This window comes from Pelmatolapia mariae, linkage group LG10_11, assembly GCF_036321145.2.
Source record: "Pelmatolapia mariae isolate MD_Pm_ZW linkage group LG10_11, Pm_UMD_F_2, whole genome shotgun sequence".
Lineage (NCBI taxonomy): Eukaryota > Metazoa > Chordata > Actinopteri > Cichliformes > Cichlidae > Pelmatolapia > Pelmatolapia mariae.
Window position 1 is genome coordinate 26,840,837 of NC_086236.1, and position 11,664 is coordinate 26,852,500.

Sequence of the window (11,664 nt, forward strand, 5' to 3'; positions counted from 1 at the left end):
GTTGTTTGCCATGGATGCTGCGTTTATGTGCAGTCGGAAAACACAATCACACTTCCAGACAGACGGATAGGGTGTGCTCCTGCATTCAGGGTTAAGTACAAGAATTTTGCTTGTGCAAGCAGATTCACGGCACTTAGCTTACACTGAGGTGTTACCGTGACAGCAGTCAGAGAACTTATTTAAATCCCACGCTGGAAAAAAAATGTACATGCTGCCCTTTCTGTTTATGACATACAGCGAGCAACGTAAGTCAAATTCCTTGTTTGTGTGCACAAACTTGGTTAAATAAAGACGATTCTGATTCTGTAGTAAAGACAGTGGAGCGAGTAGATGATATGCCTAAATATGCCAGTCTCAGCATTTCCTTGGTTACTTGTTACTGCAACTGCTCTGAATCACTATAATCACTTTTGTTATATGTGCAGACATGTTTCTGTCAGAAGAGGCCTGAGCTGAGGAGTTAGGCTAGAGCGAGATTGCCGCACAAATTGCTTCAAGGGCACTCTCGCAATCTAGAGTGTAACAGGACTGAGCTAATGTACAAATCTAGGGAACTTCTACTTTGTTTTTCCCCCTGCAACTTTATTCTTTTACTCCAGCACACTTCAGAGGAAAACACTGAACATTTCATCTCCCTGCTTTTACCTAACAGCCTTCGTTTTTGGAACAAATCCATTATTTATGTATGTATGTATTATTGTAGAGTAAAAATCAGAGAATATTTTTAAATTTGATTGGACTTTGATTTTATCTTTGACTGCCTGAGGATAAGAAGAAGGAATCAGATGATGATTCTGATGATGATCAGAATCTTCACGATTCATAAAAATAAAGAAATCATCGGCAGCTGTCAATGTCAAAGATTTCTTACAAAATTGTCTTGTTCCCGTTATTCAAACATTTTTTGTAATACTTTTGAAACAAAAAACACTCTGTGTGTGAGGCTGTCACGTTAGACAGAGTATATTGTTTATTTCTCCAGATCAAACGAATTGTCTTGGCGGTTAAAAAAAACAAATACTCAGCAGAGTATTTACTTTTTTACATTAACGTTTAAGATATAACAATCTAATGTTACAATGTTTAATAATACAAAGGCCCAATTGCCTACAATTAATTTTCAATTTTTGAAATGCTGAGGCATTATTTTTCATTTACTTAACTAAATGATCCTGCGCCATTGCTTACGTGTTAATTATTAATCCTGTTGCAATAACTCTTAAAGACCTGTAGATGTCAGCCTCCAGATTCAACTAAAGTAAGCTTTCTAATGCACACATGCACAATTTCAGTGCTTTGTTTCATTAAACCCACCAGTTGCATTACAAGTAGACAGAATTTAGTGTCTGCATCTTTGGGGCTTGATCAGTTTTGCTTGATGTGCAGTTCAGCTGAGTCACAGCCTGTGTTTCTAATGTCAACACCGGGAGTCTTACAAGACAGCATCGTGAAATCTCCCTGCAGCTGCGTGGAAATGAAAAACCACTTAAATCAACAGTACAGCAGAGTTATTTATAATATGTGCAACGGATCCGTTCATGCTGACTGTCTCCTGCTTTGTGACATGAACACAGACCATGTAACATCTGGTTGGAATCAAGGTCCAGGAAATTAATAGTAGCGTACTGATCCTTTGAGTGTGGTCCGAACGCCAGATATAGCTAACTAAAATGAAAACAACAGCTAGACTTTTGAAGGAAATTTCTGAAACCATTTTGCGAATATATATATATATATATATATATATATATATATATATATATATATATATAGTGTCTGCAAAACAGCGAGACAGCTGCTTTCAAAAAGTTGCTTTTTAATGTAATACTTCTGCTGATTTTCCTAATTTTGCTTCCCCTTCATAAAATAATAATTAAAAAGAACATTTTCAAACAAGAAAAACTAAACTGAAACATGAACCCCCCCCCCCCCCCCCCCCCCGCGCAAATGAACTGAAACTGAAGTGACTTAAAAACAAAAACTCAAAAGGCTGTATATATTTCAAGTTTTCCAAGTTTTAGGAGTCACAGTACTTTCAACAGTATATTGTAAAGGGGAAAAACTATTACTTATGGGATATGCCTAAAAAACATGCATCAGAAATTGCATGTTTATGGATTTCCTGACACTAAAAGAAGGTGAAATGAAAGTTCAGAGTAAAGGTTAGAAGGTAACGGAGATTTAATGTGATAAAGAAAACATGTTAAATTTGATACAGTTTTAATTGGATGCATGGCACAGGTAGACTGGCCATTGGAAAATTGGAAACTACATCCATTCGGGTGACTTTTACTAGAATTCAAGGATTAAAGTGTATTTTCATCAGTTTAAGCAGCATTTCAACATTTCCAGTCTTTCCCTTGGTGCCAAGGTTTTTAAAGATGTCACTCACCAACAGTTTCTCTCATACTATGACACAGAAATGCAGATACATGACAATACATTCCTCTTTGTTTGTTTTAGTCATCATAGCCAACTAAATGGTCATAACACTGACAAATGATGACAAGTGATGTCATGAAATATAACAGCTGTCTCACTAATGATTAAAAAACAACTATAAACTAGTAAAAATGACTGAATATAATAATGAATAGTTTGTCATATTCAAATCAGCTCTTTTGGACTTTAACTGAGACAAGAAGTGAGCTCAAAAAATTACTCAGTTCAAAAGGTTGCTAGTTTTTGCCCCATCTGTGAAAATGCCTCAAACTGGATTCAGTTTCCCTTGAGTACACAGTAAACACAGTCATTGGCTGGTTCAATCAGTGGTTTAGCATTAGGATGTAAAGGTCGAGAAGAAACACTAGATGAGAGTCTGATTCTCAGGATAACAAACCCTTGTCCTCTTATCTTTAGATTTTGAGTCTCATTCTTTGTTGAAGACCTTTATGTTACACTCCATATTACGTCAAAACTGTCCCCCACTTCCTCTGCTCAGCAGCATACTGAGGACAACATGACAGACCACAGTCCCCACACAGATTCTTCAGCTGGGCAGAAATTTAAACGTTTGATCTGAATTCTGAAGCTGTTTGTTTGCGCTGCCTAAATGGGGCTATTGTATGCAAATTCTTTGCACAGAGGCATATGACCTCCCCAGTGCAGGGCAGTGGCTAGTGTGAGGGAAATCATTAGCAATGCAAAGTCATGGTGCTTTGATACTCTTGTTCACAGTCAAAGACTGGAAAAAAAACCACATCTGATCTGGTGATGCCAACTTAAATGTTTCTGGATGCACTTTATTTGAAAGCAGAGCTAAGGTAAGTTCATTTTATTGATGACTTTGTTCCTACATCATGTGGCTGCGCGGATTAAATAGTTTCTTTTCAGCGTGTTCATTTATTCTGTGCTCATGGGCAGATCCTGCTTAGCTGTTAATGTCACTTCACACTATATTCACAAGATATGATTAGGATAAAAAAGAAAATGAGACTCTTTTCCAAACATGTTCTTTTTGAGAGTTCGTCCGAGAAGTGATAATCAGACAACATTATTTATTTGCAGTCCTTGTTAGTTATTTCTGTCTGCCTGATCAGTGAATTGTGTGAAAACCTTCTAAGCTAAGAAGCAGACGAGTCCTTCTCTGTAACTTATCAACGTCCTTTAGGAGCACAAATGATTTTCCTTCCGGTGAGTGGCGACTATCCAAGAGTCTGTTAATCCAGCTACGGTTGCTCATTTTGCATGCAACACCATGGCTACTGGTGAAAGCATGTCACATGACACATGGTGCCAGACCTCAGTATTGCACTCTTAAGTGGGCTGCCAGCTGCAGAGGGGGGCAGAGAGGCTTTTTTCCTTCTCTGGACTCACATCCATGCCAAACCAGCGGGTCAACATTGTCCTCCACGCTGCCTCCTATGCCTCTTACACCTCCAGCTGAGCCCGGTAACAACTCTGACATTTACTCTAGACTCAGACATAACAGAGCAGTCAGTAATGATCAACACCAAGGGGATCAAACATGCTACAATTTAAGCCTAAGAAGAATCATAGGCGTAAAAAAAAGCTGTGATGTACTCATTACTATTAATTTACCAAGTCCAGCCAAAGTGTGGCTGCACCATGTGTTCTGATTTAAGTCAAGTGTGCAGGTTGCTATTATTTAAAGTGAATAAGTAAGACAGTTTTGTGTTTATTAAGTTTTAAGTTTGCTGTTGAAAAGTGGAACTGAAGTTCTCCTTTGTGTCTGACTTTGACATTCAGGAGAACTTTTAGAGAATTTTTAGAGAATTATATTTCCAGCCTTTTTAATCTAAAGTATTTTTTTCTTGTTCTAAGTTTGATGCATAGATCATTTTCATGTGCATAATCTTTTACATAATATTTCCTGATCATTTTCAAGCAATAGTTTTAACTTAAGTGTCACTCTAACACCTTCAGAAAGAGTTGATGCATGATGATGTGTGCAAATTGTTTTCTCATAATCCAAATATATTCAGTTTTATGTCACAGAAGGCAATAAGTACAAACAATCATCACAGCAGAAACTGGGGGGAGATTTTCTGCTTTTAGGGGAAAAAAAAGCCTAAACAGCTTTTTCACTCAGAAAATTAACCGAATGATGGATCAACAAATCATTTATTCCGTGAAGCTGCTGTTGTGAAGTTTACTTGTACTGAAGGGCCAGTAATTTTGTGCCTGTTATGTCACAAGATGGGATTTGTTAGTGATTTTTTTATAAAGCAAATTTTTAAGTCTTTTTAGGAACTTCAAGGGGATTTTGGTTCAACATGCAAGAGTCAAGAGTCCTGCAAGTCCTGAGGAGTTAATGTGATGAAGTAATTTATACATCAGGGCAAAGGGAGGATATACTGAAGAGAAACACAGGGGGACTGATCCCGGGTAAATTTGCATTGGTCAACTCTCCAGAGTACAGCCTTACACACTGGATTTACTGTACATCATTTGCATTGCTTCACTTGCTGATTTTTGGTTCTGCTTTTTTGGAAACAAATTGTCCAAGTGAGAGCATGGCAGGCCTTTTTTTTAAGATTTAAGAAGCCTTCATTTTTGCCGAATGGCTACATGTGAAGAAGACAGTCTTACTTGAATGTCTAATCTCAAACAGTAAGAATTATCATAAGATCGGATCAGAGAAACTCTTGTCATAGCAGCATACATATAATAGACAACAAAGCAATCACATAAAAAAGCAGAGAAATATAAAAATGAATATAAAAAAAGAGATGATTTTAATCTTTTTTTATCGTTTTAGGATTTGTGTTACATTATTGTGTTGATTTGCAGTAAAATTATTTTACAATAAAAAAATTGTAATTACAAAAAAAATGATATCATATGATTTTGGTGTTTGTTTGTTTCAGACCCGGAACCAAAGATGAACTGGGCATCATTTTATGCTGTCATTAGCGGTGTGAACCGCCACTCCACCGGCATCGGTCGAATCTGGCTCTCCGTGCTCTTCATTTTCCGCATCCTGGTCCTCGTGGTTGCAGCCGAGAGTGTGTGGGGCGACGAGAAGTCTGGCTTCACCTGCAACACGCAGCAGCCGGGTTGCAACAGCGTCTGCTACGACCACTTCTTCCCCATCTCCCACATTCGACTCTGGGCACTCCAGCTCATCCTGGTCTCCACTCCTGCCCTGCTGGTAGCCATGCATGTTGCCCATCGGCGTCATGTTGACAAGAGGCTCTACAAACTGTCGGGCCGGTCCAACCCCAAAGACCTGGAGCAGATAAAAACGCAGAAGATGAAAATCACGGGGGCCCTGTGGTGGACATACGTCATCAGCCTTTTATTCCGTATCATCTTTGAGGTCACTTTTATGTATGTGTTTTATATGATCTACCCTGGTTACAAGATGATCCGGCTGGTGAAGTGCGACTCCTACCCTTGTCCCAACACGGTGGACTGCTTTGTGTCGAGACCCACAGAGAAGACTGTCTTCACCGTGTTCATGTTGGCTGTGTCAGGTGTTTGTATTCTACTCAACATTGCCGAGGTGGTCTTCTTGGTGGGGAAGGCTTGCAGCAAGCATTTGCACAATGCTGGAGACTCGACTATGGGGGCTTGGATCCAACAAAAGCTTTGCTCATTCTAACAAAATGCACAGCAGCAGCACAAAGGGGACATATAAGTGACCGTTCAGGTAACAACTACTGATTCAACTTGTGAGGTTTATATCATGGCGATGATTCACCGGTTCAAATGCAGAAAGCCAGCAGTTCATGTTTCGACAAACATTTCTAGTTATAATGGATAGCTTGGTGTTTGTCTGACTGCAGATCAGTTAAAAAACACTAAATAAACCAATATTCCCACTGACCACATTACAGCCTTCAGCTATCATGGATTTGTTTTAATCTTTATCTTGAAATGAAACTATAAAAACTGCCCAAAGCCATAGCAAAACTTTCAGTTGGTTGAGAAAAGTGTATTGTGGGCATGGTCATTAATAATATTTTGTTATTTATGTGACACATAATCACAAACACTGATGTGAGTGAAATTATACTAATACATGCATGTAGTAAACATGTTGCATTTCATATGTATTGAATGGGGCAGTCACATTATTTGAATTGGTGGTTCAATACTTTCACTTGGAAAGACAGTAATAGAAAAAAACTTGAATTGCAATTTTTTTTGTGTGAAGCTTTCTTAACATGGTGATATTTCTATTTAAATGTATTTATTTTGAAAGTGGAATGTTTCTATATTGTCCATACACAACAGAATAAAATCAACCAGACTTTAAACTAACTGTGCTGTTTTTACCTACTCGGTTAAAGGGGATTTGTTCTGACATATAACAGATTGAAAGCTGTTTAAGCGTACTCTGGCAGGACTTCCTGGCTCTGTGGAAAGGTGATAGAATAAACAACCAGCGGGCGGTGGTTAATGATAGGTACAAATAAAGCTGAGGCCACAGAGGTGCCAATGTCAGAAGTGTGAATGAGGGAAACAAAATATGTGAACGAAACATCCACGCATTTCACCCCATCAACCCCACTGTGTGTGAGATCTTCAAAGTCACCTGCGAAGAATCGTCTCAGGTGAGTGTTATTGGTGTTGGTGTTATCAGTGGACCCACCATGTAGGAGTTTCAGTGTGTGGATACCCCCATTGACAGCTGAACCTGCTGTCCCAGAGAAATGAGGGTGTTTCTCTTTTTATGGAAACCATCACCACACATCATCTGTACAGATTTATTGACAGCACTGTACAAACAACCAATCCCTGCAGGAGTCTGTTATTCAGGAAGGCAAATTAATTTACAGTAAAATGGCTATAAGTGTGCTTATTTTACAGATGGCCTTCTGCAAAACACCCCAAGTGAAAGTGATTTTAATCCAGTATGTCTTTTTTCACACTGTTATTTTGTGATGAGTAATTGTACTTGTGTACAGGTGAATAAACTTCTGTTGTCTTTTCTGATGCTTCAATAGAGGGACCTTAAGTCTAAATAGCATAATTAGGTTAGTACACCATCCTCATCCTGCAGGCATCATTTTTTTCAGGTATTTCTCCATGCAGTTTTCCTCCGTGTAGCACTGAGGGATGGCTCTGCACCATCTAAAGCTCGTCCACGCAGTCATGGGTCAGATCACCATAAAAGTGGCAACAAAACCACTCCCTTCACCATGAATTATATTTAGAGCACAGTGGTATGCTTAACCTGCATCCTCACTGGACTCCTCAGCTGCCACTCAGTTCAACAGAAACACCTCTTGACAGAGAGGATTTTAGACTTTTCTTCTCACAGGAATGTTTTCATCTGTGCTGAGACAAGACAAGGGGTTTAGCTGTTGTGGCTTGTTGAGCACTGGGCATTGATAAGGTCAGAGTGGGAGGGAGGGCACCGAGCAGAATCCCAGAGAAAACTGCCTGAGAGAAGTTTATCTTTGGTGCTGCAGTTTCCTCAGTAGCTCAGAAGAGCATGGCCTCGCTGTGAAGTGAAGAGGTCACCAAGTGACTGAAAGAAATGAACTTTATCAGGTAGGTCTTTCTTAATCTTTCTGGGATGTTACTATTGCTTCGCTAGCAGAATTGTTATGAAGAAAAAATATGAAAGGTATTTTGAACAGAGTGAAACAACTCCACATTCAGCTGTGGTAAAAGAAGTTGATCCATGTGACCATGTGACCATATGGATTTAAATTTTTTGATTTGTTTTTTGATTTTTTAAATAATCACTCAGGACATTTTTAAGTATTTTTTTCAAGTTTATTTCTTTTCTAAACCGTAACAAATATGCCATGAGATCTAAACTAGACACCTAATTCTGGAGTCGGAGTACTGTGTCACAAGATCAGCGTCGATCCTGAGAGTCTCACCCAGACCGCTCCGGGGCTTTCTCTCAAACACAGTCATCTGTGTCCCTGCACTTTTTATCAGATCGTTCTGACAAACATTTATGAGTACAAACGGGTGAATTCATGATCAGCATTCTCTGGGAAAGTTGAACGTGGGATTTCTCAAGTACAATACCAAACGGATTCATCATACTATTTAAATTAACTACATATCTAAACAGTCAAGCAATCAAACAGTTTACACTGAATGTGTGTTATGTTTTGTTTTGTTTTTAAATTAAATGTGTTTAGAATGTAAAAACCTTGAGATTAATTAGTTAAATTAAAACTGCACTTGACTGATTTTATGTCGTGTTCTCACATTTAAATGTGTGGCACACTCCTCGTCATAATTTTAAAAAGGTTCATTAAAAAAGTCTGAACAACACTAATGCCAATGTTATCAGTTAGTTATCCAACATGGTATTGTATACTGCAAAGTACAAGTATGACAACATAGGGGAATTTTAGATTTACATACAAATTAGACTCATGTGCCCTTGACCCTGTGCTATGGTGAATTATTGTGCTATATATACAATCACATGAAAGGGAAAGTTCTGATAGGACTCTATGTAGTCCTGCAAAAAACTAAATGCACCTTCACTATTTCCACAGGAACTGAGAAGGTAAATAGCAGCTAGATACTGCTAATAATACGTCTTTAAATGAATAACTAATTAAATAATCATCAGCAAGTGGGACCACCTCTATAAAAGTAGAGGTTTTGGCAGTTTTAACACAGTGCCACAACTTCCCTGCATGCCCCGGTGTCAAATGTGAAATTTTATGATATTTCATTTAGAAAAGGACCAAACAAGTATCACTTGCTTGGAAGGGTTTAAAGGAAAAAGCCTCTTCTTTCTGCAAAGAACCTGGCAGCATGCCTTAGGTTTGCAAAGTTGCATCTTTGCAAACCTAAGCAAAAACCCCTTATACCAGTTGTCAAGCAGTGGTGGAGGGGTGATGATTTGTACTTGTTTTGCAGCCACAGCATCTGAGATCCTTGTAGGCACTGAGATGACCATGAACTTCTCTGTATACCAAAATATTCTAGTGTCAAATGCGAGGTCACCTGCCTGACAGCTAAAGCTTAGCTGAAATTGGCTCATGTAACAGGACGATGGCAGTCATTCACTAATGTGCATGGAAACAATCTTACCCTGAGCAACAAACAAGTGTGCACTCAAAATCTCTATCAGAGTTATGAAACGTTGGCAATAGAGTATTTTGTTCTTACCCCCATGGATATGTTCTGAACCAACAGGGCTGTGCGGTCTCCATATTATCTTCATACTGCCATGCTCCCATTTCTCTATACAGGGAAATATGTTTACCTGAAGGTAAATTAAATAAAGTGGAGACAATATTGAAAGCTAGAAGCCTGAAGCTCTAAGGAAAGAAAGCAGGACAAAGTCTACTGAAGAAACTGAAACAACTGTGAACAGAGAGGAAGCAAGAAAAAGCACAGCTCTAAATAAAGAAAAAAGCCAGGCACCGGTTGAGATATGAGAGGTTCTGAAAATCGTTCCCCATCCAGTACTGATGGGATCACTAATTTACTTGGAAACTCTTTGGAAAACTGCCTGGCTTCTTCTTTGTACACACTTGTTTCAGTTTCTTCAGTTGACTACCTCCTGCTTCTTTGCTTTCTCTCCTGCAATATCATTGCAATTTTCTCTGCTTAACCTGGAAATAAAAATATTTCCTCATATAGAGATTTAGAATTCTGATTAACATATAAACTACTGTATGAACAAAACAAGCTGGTGGGAATGTTTCCTAAGCCTGATTCTAATTTTGCATGCGCAAATAGCTAACAAAATCACTTATCACCTTATAAAAGTCCAGTCAGTCAATCAACTAATTAGTAAATATCATCATCATTTCATTTACTAAAGTTTATCACGTTACCATATCTAATCAGTGGTTATTAGTAAAGTTACCAACTGTTTTTATGGTAATAAGTGGTGTATTATCTTATTTTCAATGAGTTACTTGACAGGTTAAGTCTGCTGTATTACTTAGTTTATTCAAATAAAACATTTCCCCCTCTCCTTACAGGCCTTTTTCCTGGTTTTGCCAATAAAGCTGAGGGGACAGTTGTAAGACGGTATGGCAGACTGGAACTTGTTAGGGAAGCTGCTGGAAAGTGCTCAAGAGCATTCCACTGTAGTGGGCAAAGTCTGGCTGACAGTGCTGTTCATCTTCCGCATCCTGGTGCTGGGGGCTGCTGCTGAGAAGGTGTGGGGCGACGAGCAGTCCAGCTTCACGTGTGACACCAAGCAGCCCGGTTGTCAGAACGTCTGCTATGACACGACCTTCCCCATTTCTCACATCCGCTTCTGGGTGATGCAGATCATCTTTGTCTCCACGCCCAGTCTCATTTATCTTGGTCATATCCTTCATTTGGTCCGCATGGAGGAGAAGGAGAAGCAGAAACAAAAGGAGCTTGAAGACCAGCAGCAAGTATTCTGCCACAAGGACAAAAAGCCCTCAGTTAAAGACAAACAGGGCCACGCGCGTTTACAAGGTGCGCTGCTGCGGACCTATGTCTTCAACATTATTTTTAAGACCCTGTTTGAGGTGGCGTTTATTGTAGCTCAGTATTTTCTATATGGGTTTGAGCTCAAGGCCATGTACACCTGCGACCGCTGGCCTTGCCCAAACATGGTGAACTGCTACATCTCCCGTCCCACTGAGAAGACAATCTTCATCCTTTTCATGCTGGCTGTGGCCTGCGTCTCACTGCTGCTCAACCTGGTGGAAATGTACCATCTAGGTTTTACAAAGTGCCACCAGGGTCTTCGTTACAGGAGTTCAAAAGCCGCACGTGAAGGTTCCAAAGCCCTAAGTGAGCCGGTCATGCCCTTTGTCCCAAACTATAACTACTTTGGAGGTCATTCTGCTGTGCCTGAACCTTTCCCTACAGACTCAAAGTACGGCATGCCAGAGCCAAACTCTGCTTACAGCCCCTACAACAGCAAGGTGGCCTACAAGCAGAACAGAGATAATATGGCTGTGGAGAGGAAAGGCAAAGCAGAAGAAAATGATATGAAGGGGAGGAAAATCTCCAGTCCTGTCCTTGAGATGTCCATCGAAAATCAGCGCAGAAACAGTCAGTCAAGCAAGCACAGCAACTTCAAGAGCAGGATGGACGACCTGAAGATCTAAGAATCTACTGAATATTAATGCAAGAAGACTCAGGAAAAACTGGAGACACCAACATGTAATAATATGTAAAATATGAGTGTGAAAGACGTTAGGGGAAAAATGAGGTAAACACAAAGCAGATAAAAGGCTGGAAGCCAAGATTTAAGAGCACTCAGGGAGACACGCTGGA

At 39.5% G+C, this 11,664-nt stretch overlaps 2 protein-coding genes across 6 annotated transcripts; both read left to right on the forward strand.

Annotated features, from left to right (window-relative positions):
• Window positions 1-143: 143 nt before the first annotated feature.
• On the forward strand, window positions 144-6,708 carry gjb1a (gap junction protein beta 1a). 4 transcript variants are annotated; one of them, XM_063485771.1, is made up of 3 exons: window positions 188-245; window positions 3,178-3,263; window positions 5,331-6,708. In XM_063485771.1, exon 3 carries the CDS (start codon window positions 5,345-5,347, stop codon window positions 6,065-6,067), a length of 723 nt encoding a protein of 240 aa, XP_063341841.1. In that variant the 5' UTR covers window positions 188-245; window positions 3,178-3,263; window positions 5,331-5,344; the 3' UTR covers window positions 6,068-6,708. The 4 variants fall into 4 exon arrangements, with proteins under 4 accessions (XP_063341840.1, XP_063341841.1, XP_063341839.1 ...); XM_063485770.1 differs by lacking the exon at window positions 3,178-3,263 and having other exon boundaries at window positions 144-245; XM_063485769.1 differs by lacking the exons at window positions 188-245; window positions 3,178-3,263 and adding an exon at window positions 3,587-3,891.
• A 3,725-nt stretch (window positions 6,709-10,433) lies between these two features.
• gja2 (gap junction protein, alpha 2) lies at window positions 10,434-11,638 on the forward strand. 2 transcript variants are annotated; one of them, XM_063485947.1, is made up of 2 exons: window positions 10,434-11,175; window positions 11,221-11,638. In XM_063485947.1, the coding sequence occupies exons 1-2, from the start codon at window positions 10,437-10,439 to the stop codon at window positions 11,493-11,495; spliced, it is 1,014 nt and encodes a 337-aa protein (XP_063342017.1). In that variant the 5' UTR covers window positions 10,434-10,436; the 3' UTR covers window positions 11,496-11,638. The 2 variants fall into 2 exon arrangements, with proteins under 2 accessions (XP_063342017.1, XP_063342016.1); XM_063485946.1 differs by having other exon boundaries at window positions 10,434-11,638.
• Window positions 11,639-11,664: the final 26 nt, after the last annotated feature.

Bases quoted from the DNA above. Each gene is read 5' to 3' on its own strand.
- gjb1a (XM_063485769.1), top strand. From the start codon at position 3,723: ATGACACATGGTGCCAGACCTCAGTATTGCACTCTTAAGTGGGCTGCC. The intron at 3,892-5,330 runs GTAACAACTCTG...TGTTTGTTTCAG, and splicing joins TACACCTCCAGCTGAGCCCG to ACCCGGAACCAAAGATGAAC.
- gja2 (XM_063485946.1), top strand. From the start codon at position 10,437: ATGGCAGACTGGAACTTGTTAGGGAAGCTGCTGGAAAGTGCTCAAGAG.